This window comes from Melozone crissalis, unplaced genomic scaffold (genome assembly GCF_028551555.1).
Source record: "Melozone crissalis strain CALT ecotype California unplaced genomic scaffold, PUWL_Pcris_2 ptg000016l_1, whole genome shotgun sequence".
Taxonomy (NCBI): Eukaryota; Metazoa; Chordata; class Aves; order Passeriformes; family Passerellidae; genus Melozone; species Melozone crissalis.
Genome location: NW_026535794.1, coordinates 247,331 through 262,500, shown reverse-complemented (window position 1 = coordinate 262,500; position 15,170 = coordinate 247,331). Strand labels below are relative to the sequence as shown.

Here is a 15,170-nt window from a genome sequence, read left to right as displayed (position 1 = left end):
GTTCTTGTGTTTATCTTCCTGGATGTGGAAACAAACAGGAACCATCCCTGGGTTAATCTTTGGGGTGACCTCCTTGTGAACTGGAGTAAACCCAAGCACCCCACAGCAGCCCACAAGCTCTCCCTGGACAGCTGTGGCTCCTCTCCTGATGGCAGCAGAGGAGCCCAGGGATGTGGTCCCCAGCTCCCTGTTCCTCCCAGAGCCTCGAGCTCCAGCGTTGGACTCTGCTCGCTCAGGATCTGACCCACAGTTCCCCCTGTAGCATTGGTTGGGCCTTCCCCTTCGGAGGGCACAGGCCCGAGGAGAAGCTGGCCTCATCCGAGAGGGCTGGGGAAGAACCGTGGGACCCCAGGGCAGGGAAGGTGGGAGGCACAGGAAGGGACACAATGCTGGGGAGAGACTGGAAGTGTGCACCCTCATTCTGACTGAAAGCTGAGATCAGAGTGATAGTTACAGTCTGCTCACGGGCTTTTGGCTCTATAATGAATTGTCTGCCAGAAGAAATGGTGGAAGCACCAAGTTTTGAATAACAGGAAGCTCTGCAGGCGAATGAGCAAGGGAGTCACCTGAGTTCTGTTGCTTTGGGTTTCTCTTACCCCAGCTGTGACCTGAGAGGGAATTTTTAGGTATCCTATTGCTTACGCTGTAATTATATTATATTAATAATATCATATCGTATATCATATCATCTCAATAATATCATATCAATAATATCATATCATCTATCATATGCTGTTGCAGTTGAGTGCTGAGATTGAGCAGGGGATGATGAGGAGGCAGTGCTGGCCCCGTGTGCCCTGTGGCTCCATCTGGTCTCTGGTCCCCGGCCGTGCTTTCCCACACGGGCTGGTCCTGGCGCCCAGCAGGGCTCGGTGCCGGCTCTGGGGATGGGGAGCTGTTCTGTGGCAGGGCAGGGCTGACCTCCCCCCTTGTGCCCCTCTGCAGGACTACATGCAGAACGTGCACGGCAAGGAGATCGACCTGCTGCGGACCACGGTGAAGGTGCCGGGCAAGCGGCTGCCCCGCGCCACGGCCGCGCCCGGCGCCAGCCCCAAGGCCAACGGGCTGCCCAAGGACAGGAGCAGCTCCCAGCTGGCAGCAGGCACAGGTAGGAGCTGGTGTGGGGGCACAGGGCAGCGGCCGTCCCTCCGCAGCGCCCCAGCAGCGCTGGGCTTTGCTGGGCTGGTAACAGCCCCCTCTGGGGTGTCCTGCTCTCACCAGCCTCGGGGAGTCCCTTTGGTGGGTGCTAGCGTTGCTGTGCAGGTCCCTGTGAGCTCCCTGGGTAATCCTCTCAGGATTTTACAGGTAAGAGGTAATCCTGTTAGGATTTTGTGCTGGCTGGTGTCCAGGACACAAGAACGTCAAAGGGTTTAACTGGCAGTGTGAACCCCTGAGGAATTTCCTCACCCCGAGGACAGTGTTGAGCCTGGTGGTCTGCTACACGTGGTAGAAGCTGCTGCTCCCTAAACCAAAGGAAATCCCAAGGCTCTTGGTTCCTGACAAGTTGTGTTCTGTTTCTTTCTGGTTCTGGGACCCTCTTTCCTCCTTACCTTTCCCTGGTGAAATGGTGAAATGTGGTTTGGGATCATCACTCTGTGTGCTCACTGAAGATTGCCCCAGAGTGTGGTGAGGTGAGACTGGAGGCTGGCTGCCCCTCTGGCCTCTCACAGGGTTCTGTCACATTCCTCCTCTCACAGAGTCCCTGCCATGCTCCTCCTCACTGCTGCTGCCATGGCAGGGGCTCACCTGCCAGGGGTTGAACTGGGACCGTCCTGCCCACATTTCCCAGAGCCTTTACTGCATCCCTGGGGCTGGTGTCCTTGCCAGGGTGGGCAGCTCCCACCTGCCTTCTTCCCAGCTAGCTGCTGGCACAGTCTGGTGCAGAGGTTATGGAGAAGGCTCTGTTTGGGGTGCTGAGGTAGTGCTGGTGGTGCTGCTGATCACAGAAATCCCTCCAAGTCCAGTACTCAGGGTGAGCTTGGGGGGCACATCCACCTGGTTCACTCCTGCTCTGTGCCCCGGCTCTGCCCCGTGGTCAGGTGCTGCCAGCACAGTGCTTCAGAGTGTCCTGGGGCTGAGGGGAGCTGGGATGCAGCTGGGCTGAGGGGCAGGAGCTGCTGGAGTCCTGGCATCACCCACACGGGGACATGGACAGGGAATGGAGCGCAGTAACGTCACTGCTCTCATGGTGCCAAGGAGGACATTGTGAGCCCTCCAAACCCAAACTGCTGTTCTTGATATGTCAGAATTCATGTATTGGTAAACTGTCAGTTCTGGCCAGGGCTGTGCAGCTCTGCCTGTTCTTGCTTTGGCTCTGCACTGTGCACTGACACTCTCAGCACCACCATTGCCCAGCATGGGACAGCTCCTGATCCTGCGCAGGGGCACTTCTCTGCCTGCCTCTCAGAGGGGCCTGTCTGAGCTCTGACTTAGCAGAGGTGTCAGAGCTGGGGCAAGGACTCAAACCACAGAGGAGCTCCTGCTGATGTTAAACCAGCTGCTCACTTAGCACCGTGTCCTGCTTCCAGCTGTGCTCAGTCCTGCTGGGCTCAGGAGCAGGATGGGATAGACCTGGATGGACCCTGCTGGCCATCCCTCTCAGGAGCAGGATGGGATGTCCCTGGCATGTACCCGTACATGGATCCCTGCTGGCCATCCCTCTCAGGAGCAGGATGGGATGTCCCTGGGATGTACCTGGGATGTACCTGGATTGCTGATCCCTGCTGGCATCCCTCCCAGGAGCAGCCTGGGATGTCCCTGGGATGTACCTGTACCTGGATCCCTGCTGCTGGAAAGCCAGTGCCCAGGAGCCCGTGTGGTGTGAGTGTCCCTGCCGTCTGGGCCACCGGGCTGGGGCAGGCTCAGAGCGTGGGGCTGCAGCTAGAGCAGTGACACAGGACAGGAAATGCAGGTTCCTGGCAGGGGGGAGTGAATGTTGGAATCCTTTTTCTGGAGAGCAGTTGGACTCAGCACTGCCTGAGCCTTTAGAATGAGACAGTTTTCTGTTCTGAGCTGTGCTTTAGTGCAGCTTGGGGTGCTGCTGGGTGTGTGTGCAAGGTGGGACCCTGTGGTACAATGGTCACTGCCATGCAGGGTCTGTGGCTCTGGGATCCTTGTTGGCTCTGTGTCCTGGCCCTGGAGCAGAGCAGCGCTCTGGGCTTCCCAGAGCAGGTGTGTCCATGCAGGGCTCACACCAGGACAGCAGCTTTACACCCAGGTGTGTCCATGCAGGGCTCACACCAGGACAGCAGCTTTACACCCAGGTGTGTCCATGCAGGGCTCACACCAGCACAGCCCCTTTACACCCAGGTGTGTCCGTGCAGGGCTCAGCCCCTTTACACCCAGGTGTGTCCATGCAGGGCTCACACCAGCACAGCCCCTTTACACCCAGGTGTGTCCATGCAGGGCTCAGCCCCTTTACACCCAGGTGTGTCCATGCAGGGCTCACACCAGCACAGCCCCTTTACACCCAGGTGTGTCCGTGCAGGGCTCAGCCCCTTTACACCCAGGTGTGTCCATGCAGGGCTCATACCAGGATAGCAGCTTTACACCCAGGTGTGTCCGTGCAGGGCTCACACCAGGACAGCAGCTTTACACCCAGGTGTGTCCATGCAGGGCTCAGCCCCTTTACACCCAGGTGTGTCCATGCAGGGCTCAGCCCAGCACAGCCCCTTTACACCCAGGTGTGTCCGTGCAGGGCTCAGCCCCTTTACACCCAGGTGTGTCCGTGCAGGGCTCACACCAGCTCAGCCCCTTTACACCCAGGTGTGTCCGTGCAGGGCTCATACCAGGATAGCAGCTTTACACCCAGGTGTGTCCATGCAGGGCTCACACCAGCACAGCCCCTTTACACCCAGGTGTGTCCGTGCAGGGCTCAGCCCCTTTACACCCAGGTGTGTCCATGCAGGGCTCACACCAGCACAGCCCCTTTACACCCAGGTGTGTCCGTGCAGGGCTCACACCCGGACAGCAGCTTTACACCCAGGTGTGTCCGTGCAGGGCTCAGCCCCTTTACACCCAGGTGTGTCCATGCAGGGCTCATACCAGGATAGCAGCTTTACACCCAGGTGTGTCCTGCCTAGCTCAGGCTGTGCATGCAATGTCAGAAGTGCTTTTTGTCTGGTACACAATCAGTAAAGGCTTTTCTGAGGAACTTTTTCATCTCTCTCTGATGCCTCCAGCCCAGTAGCAATGGATGCAGTCACCAGGGGCACTGATGGGACACAGACTGTGAGGTGATGTGCTCTTACCCCTGTGCAATGCCCAGGGCTGGATTTAGGGTTGATGGAGAATCTGCCTGGCTTCAAATTAGCAGTGACCTCGCAGTTTTGCCACCTTTGGGACTGTGGATAAGACTGTTACTGGATCCACTGGGCATCTCTCATCTGACACATATTTTGGGAACTGGAGAACAGCACTTCAAGGTTTGCAGTTATTTGTTCAGTCACAGGTTAATCTTCAGAGGACACAGACTCTGGAGACAGGAGGGATTTGCTGTCCTGCCCCAGGAGTCTCTGGGCAAAGCCAGGTGGCCAGTGGTTAGTGGTTAGAGTCCAGAGCAGTGTCTGTGGTTCCTCTGTCGTCTGAACTCTGCAAAGGTGAGTGACTGGGCTGGCTGATGTCCACTGCACTGTCCTTACCTGGCATGAGGAAAGACCAAGGACATCGAGGGGAGGAGAAGAAAAAAATTGAAGTCTCACCTTGCCCTGTATGTGGGTGAAATACATGAGTGCAGTGCTCTGGTGAGGATTCAGAATAACTCCAAAGCAGGTACAGACAGCTTCCAGCTAAACACAGCAGGAATGAGGAAGGGACTTGTGTTTGTGAGACCAGTGCGGGCTCTGTGCCCCAGCGTTTAAACCATGCAAGAAGGTGACTTTACTGTAGTTAGCTTGGTTTTATTTTGGGTTGGATGAGTTCTCGTTGTCCAGAGGAGGCCGTGGAGATGCTCCAAGGGCTGGAGCCCTCTCCTCCAGAGATGGGCTGAGAGCTGGAGGTGTTAACCAGGGCAGACCTTAGAGCCCTTCAGTGCCTGAAGCTGGAGAGGGAGCTTGGACAAGGGCCTGGAGTCACGGCACAAGGGCGAATGATGTTACACTGCAGGAGGGGAGGTTGAGATTGGATATTAGGAAGTTCTTCCATTTGAGGGTGGTGAGGTCCTGGTGCTGGCTGCCCCATTGCTGGAAGTGTCCAGGGCCGGTTTGGGCAGGTCTTGGAGCAGCCTGGTCCCATAGAAGGTGTCCTTGGCAATGGCAGCACTGCAGTGGTGGGGCTGGAGAGGGCAGGAAGGGGATGAGCAGATCTCCTCCAGAGCTCACAGGTGCTGTGGCCTGCAGGCAGGTATTCACTGGAGGTGTGGCACTGCTGGGTCAGTGTCTCCTTCCAGTCCCTGCTGCTCCTCTTCCTGCTGGAATGTCTCTGCTCTTGCCCTCTCCCTCACAGCCCCCAGGTGCACCCTTGCTCTGGTTCTTCACGTTCACCCAGCCTTGTCTGTGCTGCATCATGTTTCTGGCTCCAGGAACCAGGGCAGCTCGTGATGGAAAGGGGCTTCAGTGAGGGGGAGGGATGGTGGCCCAAGAGACAGCGTCAGTCAGCACGAGAGCCGGTGTCAGCTCAGCCCAGCTGAGCCCTGGGCCCGTGCTGCACAGGGTTTGTAGGGACTGCTCCAGGGCTGGCAAGGGGCAGCTGGGCAGGGAGCTGCTGCACCCGTGCTCTGGGACACCTGTGGCAGTTTGTGGGTGGCACAGGGCACAGCCATGCACAGAGTACAGCCATGCTCAGAGTACAGCCATGCATGAACACAGGCATGCACGAGCACAGGCATGCATGGGCACAGCCATGCTCAGAGTACACGAGCACAGGCACGCAGGAGCACAGCCACGCATGAGCACAGCTATGCGCGAGCACAGCCATGCACAGAGTACACAAGCACAGCCATGCACAGAGTACAGCCATGCATGAACACGGCCATGCACGGAGCACAGCCATGCACGGAGCACAGCCATGCACGAGTACAGCCATGCACAGAGTACACGAGCACAGGCACGCAGGAGCACAGCCACGCATGAGCACAGCTATGCGCGAGCACAGCCATGCACGGGCACAGCCATGCACAAGCACAGGCATGCACAGAGTACACAAGCACAGGCATGCACGAGCACAGCCATGCTCAGAGTACAGCCATGCATGAACACGGTCATGCATGAGCACAGCCATGCATGGGCACAGCCATGCACAGAGTACACGAGCACAGCCATGCACGAGCACCGCCATACATGAGCACAGGCATGCACGAGCACAGCCATGCATGGGCACAGCCATGCACGGGCACAGCCATGCATGGGCACAGCCATGCATGGGCACGGCCATGCATGAGCACAGCCATGCACGAGCACAGCCATGCACAGAGCACAGCCATGCACGAGCACAGCCTTGCATGGGCACAGCCATGCACAGAGCACCGCCATGCATGGGCACAGCCATGCATGAGCACAGCCATGCACGAGCACAGCCATGCATGGGCACAGCCTTGCATGGGCACAGCCATGCACAGAGCACCGCCATGCATGGGCACAGCCATGCATGAGCACAGCCATGCACGAGCACAGCCATGCATGGGCACAGCCATGCATGAGCACAGCCATGCACAGAGCACAGCCATGCATGAGCACAGCCATGCACGAGCACAGCCATGCACAGAGCACAGCCATGCATGGGCACGGCCATGCATGGGCACAGCCATGCACAGGGCACAGCCATGCACATAGTACAGCCATGCACGAGCACAGCCATGCACGAGCACAGCCATGCACATAGTACAGCCATGCATGGGCACGGCCATGCATGAGCACAGCCATGCACAGAGCACAGCCATGCAGGGGCACAGCCATGCACGAGCACAGCCATGCAGGGGCACAGCCGTGCATGAGCACAGCCATGCATGGGCACAGCAGCTGGCTCTGCAGCTCGAGGATGGCAGAGACTCTGCGAGCTGAGCACCAGGAAGCCTGCCTGGAGGGGGAAGTGAAGAGAAGTGCAGGAAGAGGCTGCAGCAGTGCAGAGGTGGTTGTGTTGCAGGCAGCAATTGAAGATGTTTCCAGCAGCACACAGAGATGAGACTGAAGGAAACAAACGTGGGGGAGCCAGAGCACGAGGGAGCAGGCTGAAGGGGAAATTCTGCTCCACTCTGGGGGGCTCACAGGGGATTCTCCAGCTTGCTGAGGTCAGTGAGTGTCCCGTGGGATGTGGTGCCAGAGGGCAGATGGCAGCTGTGTCCTCAGAGCAGGACGGGCCCGTCAGACTCAGCACGGAGCTGGGAGCTCGAGCTCTGGAGGTTTTGGGTGGGCACTGCTGCTGGTCAGCTCCCTTCAGGAACAGTCTGCATGGTCTGGCAGGTGTGCGGGGGCCAGTGCCAGTGCGGGTCCTCTTCCTCCTCCTGCTCTGCAGCATCTCTGCTGCATCTGCTCCCGGAGAGCTTTCCCAGAGTGTGCGCTGGTGGGAGGCGCTGCCTGGGATGCAGGGCTGGGCTGGTGCTCCTGTTTGCTCTGAGGTGACGCGGGTGCAGCTGCCCCTGGGCCGGGCTCTGCGTGCTGGCACCCACCCCTGGCTCCTCGGGGAGCTGTGGGTGCCCGGAGCGTGGCACCGTGCCCGTCCCCGGGTCTCTGTGCCTGGCACGGCGGCGCGAGGGAGCCCGTGCTGCCTCGGCGCCTGCAGAGGTCGGCACGGCAGGGCACGCTGTGGGTCCCCAGCAGCTCGGGGTCCTCCCTGGGTCCGTGCTGGGCCCGGCAGCTCCGCGGCGGCCCCTGGGGCGGGTGGCCGTGCGCGTTGGCACGCGGTGCCGGCGCCGGTGCCAGGGAGCGCCGCGCTGGCACGGCCCCCCCGCCAGCCCCGTGCCCCCCGATGCTCTTCCTCTGCAGAGTGAGGGATTGGCTCCCCCAGGCCGGGGTTGCTGAGCCTGCTGTGATCATGTCACGTCGGGCTCCGTCGATGTTAACATCTCATTATCTTTGTTACTGTAATTACATTATCCGCTGCTTTATGCAGAATTATTCTCCGAGGACTAATTGATGGATCCATGTTTAATTCATTAATCATTAGCATCAAATTCGACAATTACAGTGCACACTGATTGTGGAATTTCAAATGTAATGAGGGAAGAATTAACAAAGAAAAGGGAAAACCTGTTTCCCTGGCACACCGCTGCTCGCCGTGGGGGACAATGACATTGAGGGAAGAAGAGCAGTGAGAGCAGGGTGGTGCAGGTCATGGCAGACAGGAGGCTGCTGGATCATCTCCTGCCTTTCTCCTGGTTGTGGCTGCACAACAGATTCTTCAGGTCAGAGCAGGGTCATTAATCTCCTACAAAAGAATGGAAATGGACACTCGGGAGGGAAGGCTCAGCTCTGACTTCTGAAACAAAGTTGGTTTTGCTTCTCCTCCCACCAGCAGCTGGGGTCACCCTGCCCTGGCGTGTGTCAGGAGCATCCCGAGTTACACCTGTGCCCCACGCTTGGCAGGGAAGGCTGGATGGGCTCTGGTGTCCCTGGGACTGGCCCGTGGTTCCACGGCCGCTCTGCTCCGTGCACACGAGTGGCTCCACGGCCGCCGCCTGTGTTCTGTGCTCTGTGTGTTCTGTGCTGTGTGTTCTGTCTGTTCTGGGCTGTGTGCTCTGTGTTCAGTGTTCTGTGTGTTCTGTGTTCAGTGTTCTATGTGTTCTGTGCTCTGTGTTCTGTATTCTGTGTGTTCTGTGCTGTGTGCTCTGTGTTCAGTGTTCTGTGTGTTCTGTGTGTTCTGTGTGTTCTGTGTGTTCTGTGTGTTCTGTGCTGTGTGCTCTGTGTTCAGTGTTCTGTGTGTTCTGTGTGTTCTGTGTGTTCTGTGCTGTGTGCTCTGTGTTCAGTGTTCTGTGTGTTCTGTGTGTTCTGTGTGTTCTGTGCTGTGTGCTCTGTGTTCAGTGTTCTGTGTGTTCTGTGTGTTCTGTGCTGTGTGCTCTGTGTTCAGTGTTCTGTGTTCTGTATTCTGTATTCTGTGTTCTCTGCTCTGTGTTCTGTGTTGTGTTCGGTGTTCTGCGTGTTCTGTGTTCTGTGTGTTCTGTGCTCTGTGTGTTCTGTGTTCTGTGTTTTCTGTTCTGTGTGTTCTGTGTGTTCTGTGTTCTGTGTTGTGTTTGGTGTTCTGTGTGTTCTGTGCTCTGTGTGTTCTGTGCTGTGTGTTCTGTGTTCAGTGTTCTGTCTCTGTGTGTTCTGTGTTCTGTGCTCTGTGTGTTTTCTGTTCTGTTCTGTGTGTTCTCTGTTCTCTGTTGTGTGTTCTGTGTTTGGTGTTTCGTGTTCTGTGCTCTGTGTGTTCTGTGTCGTGTGTTGTGTTCGGTGTTCTGCGTGTTCTGTACTGTGTGTGTTCTGTGTGTTCTGTGCTCTGTGTGTTCTGTGCTCTGTGTTCTGTGTTCTCTGTTCTGTGTGTTCTCTGTTGTGTGTTCTGTGTTCAGTGTTTCGTGTTCTGTGCTCTGTGTTCTGTGTTCTCTGTTCTGTGTGTTCTCTGTTGTGTGTTCTGTGTTCGGTGTTTCGTGTTCTGTGCTCTGTGTTCTGCTCAGAGGTGGGTCCCATCCCTGTGCTCTTTGTTGTGAGCACAGAGGATGTGGGAGCTGGGCAGCAGAGGGAAAGCCAGAGCAGGGCCCCCAGTGCCCCCCGGCCTGAGGGCCTGCTGGGGTGGGGGCAGTGCCCGTGCACAGCTGGCTCTGTGCCAGCTGTGGGGACACCCCTCCCTCCCTCCCTCCGTCCAGCTGTGCCCACTGGCTCTCTGTAGAGCCTGCCTGTGAGAGCCCAGTGTCGGTCACTGTGATCAGCCAAGGGCCAGGGCAGGGCTGCAGCTGGAGGATCTTTGAGGTCACTCCTGACCCAAACCAGACTGGGGTTCTGTAACTCAGACGTGGGGATGCTGAGCTGAAAGGAAGAGGGTGAGGGTCTGTCTGTTCCTTAGTGTGGGACTTCTGCCCTTCCCAATAATATGTTAAAGGGTTGTTTGTAGTCTGAAGATGAAGCTGAGATGAGAGATTTAGGAAAATTTATCTGTAATTAATATTTTGCATCATGAATCATGTATAAAATACTGCAAATTCATATGTATATTATAAATATTATACATTCACCATTACAGTCATACAGTAACCTCTTACGAATGTTTATCTGCATGTCTGAAGGTGGAGGATGAATCCAAATGCGAGGCTTGAGCTGCTGGTTTAAAGTTTTGCATTGAGCGGAAGGTGGAAATGGTCAGGACTCGGTGGGAAGAGGAGGAGCGTGGCTGCAGCCAGGTGGGATGGCACGAGGCAGGACAGCACCAGCAATGCTTGGTGCCTGGTTCTGGTGCTGCACAGAGGGCTGCAGGGCCAGGTTCAGGTCCTGCTGGCTCAGAAGGGCTCCTGCTCTCAGGGCAGGCAGCTCCAGAGCTGTGCAGGCAGGGACAGGCTCATGGAGGGAGCTGCTGGTGCTTCCCCCTGCACAGCCAGCTCTACCTGCCCTCCCCAGTGGGAAAGCAGAGACTGATTTTCTCCGACCCAACAGTGTAATCACTAACCCTAATTAGAGATAATTACTGGGAGTTGATATTCCTTACCAGATCACTAAGGAGCCGTGCAGTGAGGGCTGAGCAGGGAAAAGGCCTTGGAGAAGGGAAGGAGCAGAGGAGCAGGGAGGGAGAAGCACAAGGCAGCAGAGTGCCATGGTGATCAGAGCCCTGCCCAGGGCTGGCCAAGGTGTCCAGGGCAGCCAGGTGGGCACAGGGCAGCCAGGTGGGCATGGGGCAGATAGCCAGGCCTGGGGCTGCAGCTGAAGCTCTCAGCATCCTGAATCCTGGAACATCTGGCTCGGGTTCCTTGCATGGGACACCTGGAAAAGCTACAAGGGTGTAATTAGTGGCCACCTGTGAAAATCTCAGTGTAAATAACTTGCCTGGTGCTGCCAGGAGGGCTGGGCTGGAGGGGTGGCTGTGGCTGGTGCTCTCCAAGGTGGACTGGGAGCCTTCTCCAGCAAACCAGGCTTTCTCATCCATGCAGCGCAGGCTTGTGCTGCAGGAGGGAGAGGGGCCAGGGAGGGACAGGTTACGGTGCACAGAGTGCTGCTCTGTGCTGTCACACAGCCCCAGCCCAGCCTGAGCACGGGCCGTGGCTCCAGCAGTCAGTCCCTGTGCCGTGAGCACACAGCCCTGTGCCCGGGCTCTGCTCTGTGTGCTGGACAGGGAGCTGTCCCAGAGCCCTGGGAGAGCTCAGCGCCAGCAGGCATCTCCAAACAGAGCAGGGCCTGCTCCATCCCCTGGAACTGGTGCACCCAGGAGGCTGTGCTGCTGCACCCAAGCAGCCTCTGTGGCCAAAGCAGGCAGGGGTGGATAAAGCCTTGCGTGAGCGAATGGCTCTAGAAACAGGAGTCGTGCAGGAAATACGGCAATTCCAGCCTCCCCAGTGGCCCTTTCCCAGCTGCACTTGGGGGAGAGGAACAGGGGCTGTTCTTGATCGGTCACTGCAGGGCTGCTCCAGCTCCACACTCCTGTGCAGGCCCACAAGTTCTGGCTCTGCTCCTTCCCTCCTGCAGCTCTGCCTCAGAGCAGGTTCCTGCTGCGACAGGATCCGTGTCAGTGCTGCCTGTCCCTCTCGCACCACCACCACCACAGGGATCTCAGGGATCTGCTCTGGGCTGTGTGTTAGACAGTGTTCCTTGCACATTTCCTGCAGCTTGTCGTTCCGGTTTGTAAGGACACCTCTCTTCACAGCCACAGAGCAGCAGAGTGATCTGGAACACAGACCCTGCTTCCTCCACCTGCTTCTGCTGCTCGTTCCCAGCACCTTGATTCTCTGAGATAATTCTTTGTAACGTGTTGCAGAGTAAGCGATATTAATGTAGTAGAGTCCCTGAGGGACCTTATGAAGTTGCATTAAAGCTTCCCTGGAGTTTCTGAAAGCTGGTTCCAAACAGCAGAGCAGCTCCCAGGGACAACACCACTGTTATCCTCACTGCAGCCAGTCACCAAACTAAATTCAGTGGTGCCTTATGGAAAGGTGACTTGGCTGCATTGTGCTGCTGTTCAGGCAAGTAACATTCACATCACAAATGGAGCATTAAACACATGCACAGACACATGCACACAAAAATGTGTCTGAGCCAATTTCACCAAGCTGGAAGCAATTACGTGCCAGATCTTTTGGGAGAAGGAATTTAAACAGGGAAGTAAAAAGTGAAGTGTAATTAGGAGTTTTTAGAGAATATTTTACCAGATACCAGAAAGTTAAAAGGAAGGTTGAACTGCTTAAAAATATGTCAGTCTTGGTGGAGAGGAGATGTGAACTGTTTGTTCTCTGTCCCAATAGTGAGAAGCGGCAGGAGCAGGGGGAAGGAACTGGCTGCTGGTGCTGCTGTGGTTTGTGCAGCTGTCTCTGTGTGTGTGTCTGAAAAGTGATAAAATTACCAGCACCCTGATAAAGGAATGGGTAGGTGCTGAGCAGGAGCTGGAAGCTGCAGCAGAGGAGGCTGTGGCGCTGGTGTGGCCTGGCACAGCCAGCTGGAGCCGTGCTGGAGGCTCCCGTGCCAGCGCTCCTGGTCCAGCAGTGATGAATTGTGAGCAGCCCTCAAAGTGACCCTCCTGCCTTCATGGGAAGCTCCTTGCATGCCAGATTCCCTGGCTGCAGCCACACCAGCGCTGTGCCACCATTGGCTCTGGGCTCTCGGGGCAGCCTCACGCTGCCCACATCACCCTCTGTGCCCACCACATCTAGGGAGGAGGTTAAACAGCATTGCACAAATGGGGGTGAGGGGGGATTTGATGAAGTGAGAGCAGCAGCACAGCATAACTGCTGGGGACAGCCCCCGTCTCTTCCTCTGTGGGGACAGGGGTGTCCCAGCTGATGGGGACACTAACACTGCCTGCCCCATTCTGGGGACATCTGCACAAGCCTGTCACTTCACTTCTGTTCCTTCTCCCACAGGAAAACCTCTCTTTCATCACTCTCGCAGCTGCTTTGCTTGGCAAACACTCATCTCCTGTGTCTCAGCTCCTGCTCCAGGTGCTGAGCACAGGGCAGCTCCCGTGTCCTCCTGGCACTCTCTGTCTTGGTCTCCTTCACCACCATCCCACGCCAAAGACTCATCTCTGCCAGTGCTGGGCCACCCTGTGATCCAGTGTTCAGGCTGAGCCACAAGAACAGGCGCTGCTCGTGTGTCCCACCAAGTCTCTGATCCTCAGCTGCTCGTGTTCCGTGGGGTTTCCATATAACACACAGATTGAAGTGATAAATCCAGTCCCAGGAGCGCATTCCCCAGCCCACCTTCCACCTGGGCTGGCACAGGAGCCTGCACTGCCGTGGCTGCACGGGGGCATGCAGAACAGCACAGAGAGTGAAAGGGCTTTCTTCAAGTGTGTTAGGAACTAATGAATCCTAACCCCAGCGTTCTTTCATTACTGTGTGGGAATAATAGAATGGTTAATAAGGAAAAAAGCAAAGTGTTCAGTGAGCGCTTGTATTGGTGTTTGGGAAGAGGCAAGATGATGTATCTCAGCACAGAATGATGAATTCTTCATATTCCAGCTGTAATTAGGCAGCAAATTAAACAGCAGGTAGGAGATGTGGACATGTTGGAAGCAGCAAGGCTGAATTATTTAATTCAGGAGTTGTAGAAGATGTGGTCAAGGTGAGGATGGTAACAGTGAGTTTTGGGGTGGAGAGGACTTCCACAGATCTCAGGTTAATGGATTTACGCGTCCACAGGATGAGACTAAAAATGATGGACAGGAAAGGCCGTAAAAACCAGGAACTGCTCTCAGAATCACATTGTGGGAAGGTTCAATGAGCTCAGTATATTTAACTTGCCGGAGAAAAGGTTAAGAGGTAATTTCAACACCACCTGTAAATACCTGTATCGGAACAGAAATTTGGTGAGAGAGCTCTTTATCAGATAAAATGTACCAGGATGCAGTAACAGTGGCAGAAGGAACACAACTCAGGCCAGAAATGAGGCCCAGATTTCAGCAGTGAAGGCAATTAACCACTGGAACCCTTACCCCGCACCACTGTGATCTCTGTGGCGCGGGCAGCACTCGAGTCAGGCTCAGATTCTGTGGCAGATCCGTCACTGCTGAGGCAGGAGTGGCAGAGGGGCAGACTGTGCTGTGGCTGCTCCCTGCTCCAGGTGTGCCACTGCTGTTCAGGAGCTGCCTCTCCCTGCAGAGCTGCCCTTGCCTGCCCGTGGAGCTGCTCCTCTGTGTGGGGCTTGGGGCAGGGCTCAGGCTGCACACAGACACAGGGCTGGCACTCAGTGCTCTCTGTGCAGCACTTGGGGGCAGCGTCACTGCGGTGCCCAGTGCCAGGCTCCCCAGTTGCTGGGCCCTGTAGGGCTGCGCGGGGTTTGGTCACCCTCTAAACCAGAGGTGCGTTGGTGTGTTGGCTGGAGAGGCACTGGCTCATCCTGTGCGTCTGGAGCTCTGCCTGGGGAGCTGGGGTGCCCTGGCCAGCCCTGCCCGTGCTGCTGGCACTGCCAGCCCGGGCCCTCAGCTGTCCCACGCACACTGGCACCGTGCAGAGTTTCCTGTCCTGGTGGCTTGTGCCCACACCAGCCAGCTGTGCTAGGGGCTGGGGTGTCACTCACTGCCTTGGCACGCGCAGATGTCCAGAGCCGTGCTGTGCAAGGGCAGCCCTGAGAGAGGAGGGAGATTCCCTGTGTCAGAGCATCTGTGCGGCCCAGTGCTGGCAATGGCTCCTGCTGTGTGCAAGCTGGCACGTCCTGATGGCCCTGCCACGGCGCGGGGCTGGCAATCCTCACTCCCAGCTGGGATCAGGGATTCCACACAGACGGTCAGTGTTGGCAGAGCTGGGAGGAACACCTGTCTGTCTGTCTGTCTGTCTGTCACCAAAGAACCCCTGTCCATCTGTCACCCAGAGAACACCTGTCTCTCTGTCTGTCACCCAGAGAACACCCGTCTGTTTGTCTGTCACCAAAGAACACCTGTATGTCTGTCTGTCTGTCTGTCACCAAAGAACACCTGTCTGTCTGTCACCCAGAGAACACCTCTCTGTCTGTCACCCAAACAACACCTGTCCGTCTGTCACCCAAAGAACCCCTGTCTGTCTGTCTGTCTGTCTGTCTGTCACCCAGAGAACACCTGTCTGTCTGTCACCCAAACAACACCTGTCCATCTGT

At 56.6% G+C, this 15,170-nt stretch overlaps 1 protein-coding gene across 2 annotated transcripts in view; it reads left to right on the top strand.

The window, feature by feature from the left end:
* AGAP3 (ArfGAP with GTPase domain, ankyrin repeat and PH domain 3) overlaps positions 1–15,170 on the top strand; it is a 118,744-nt gene that overhangs the window by 78,129 nt on the left and 25,445 nt on the right. For both annotated transcript variants that reach the window (XM_054273911.1, XM_054273909.1), the window contains exon 11: positions 946–1,108. In XM_054273911.1, coding sequence (XP_054129886.1) covers positions 946–1,108 — 163 coding nt within the window. The remainder of the gene's footprint in view (positions 1–945; positions 1,109–15,170) is intronic.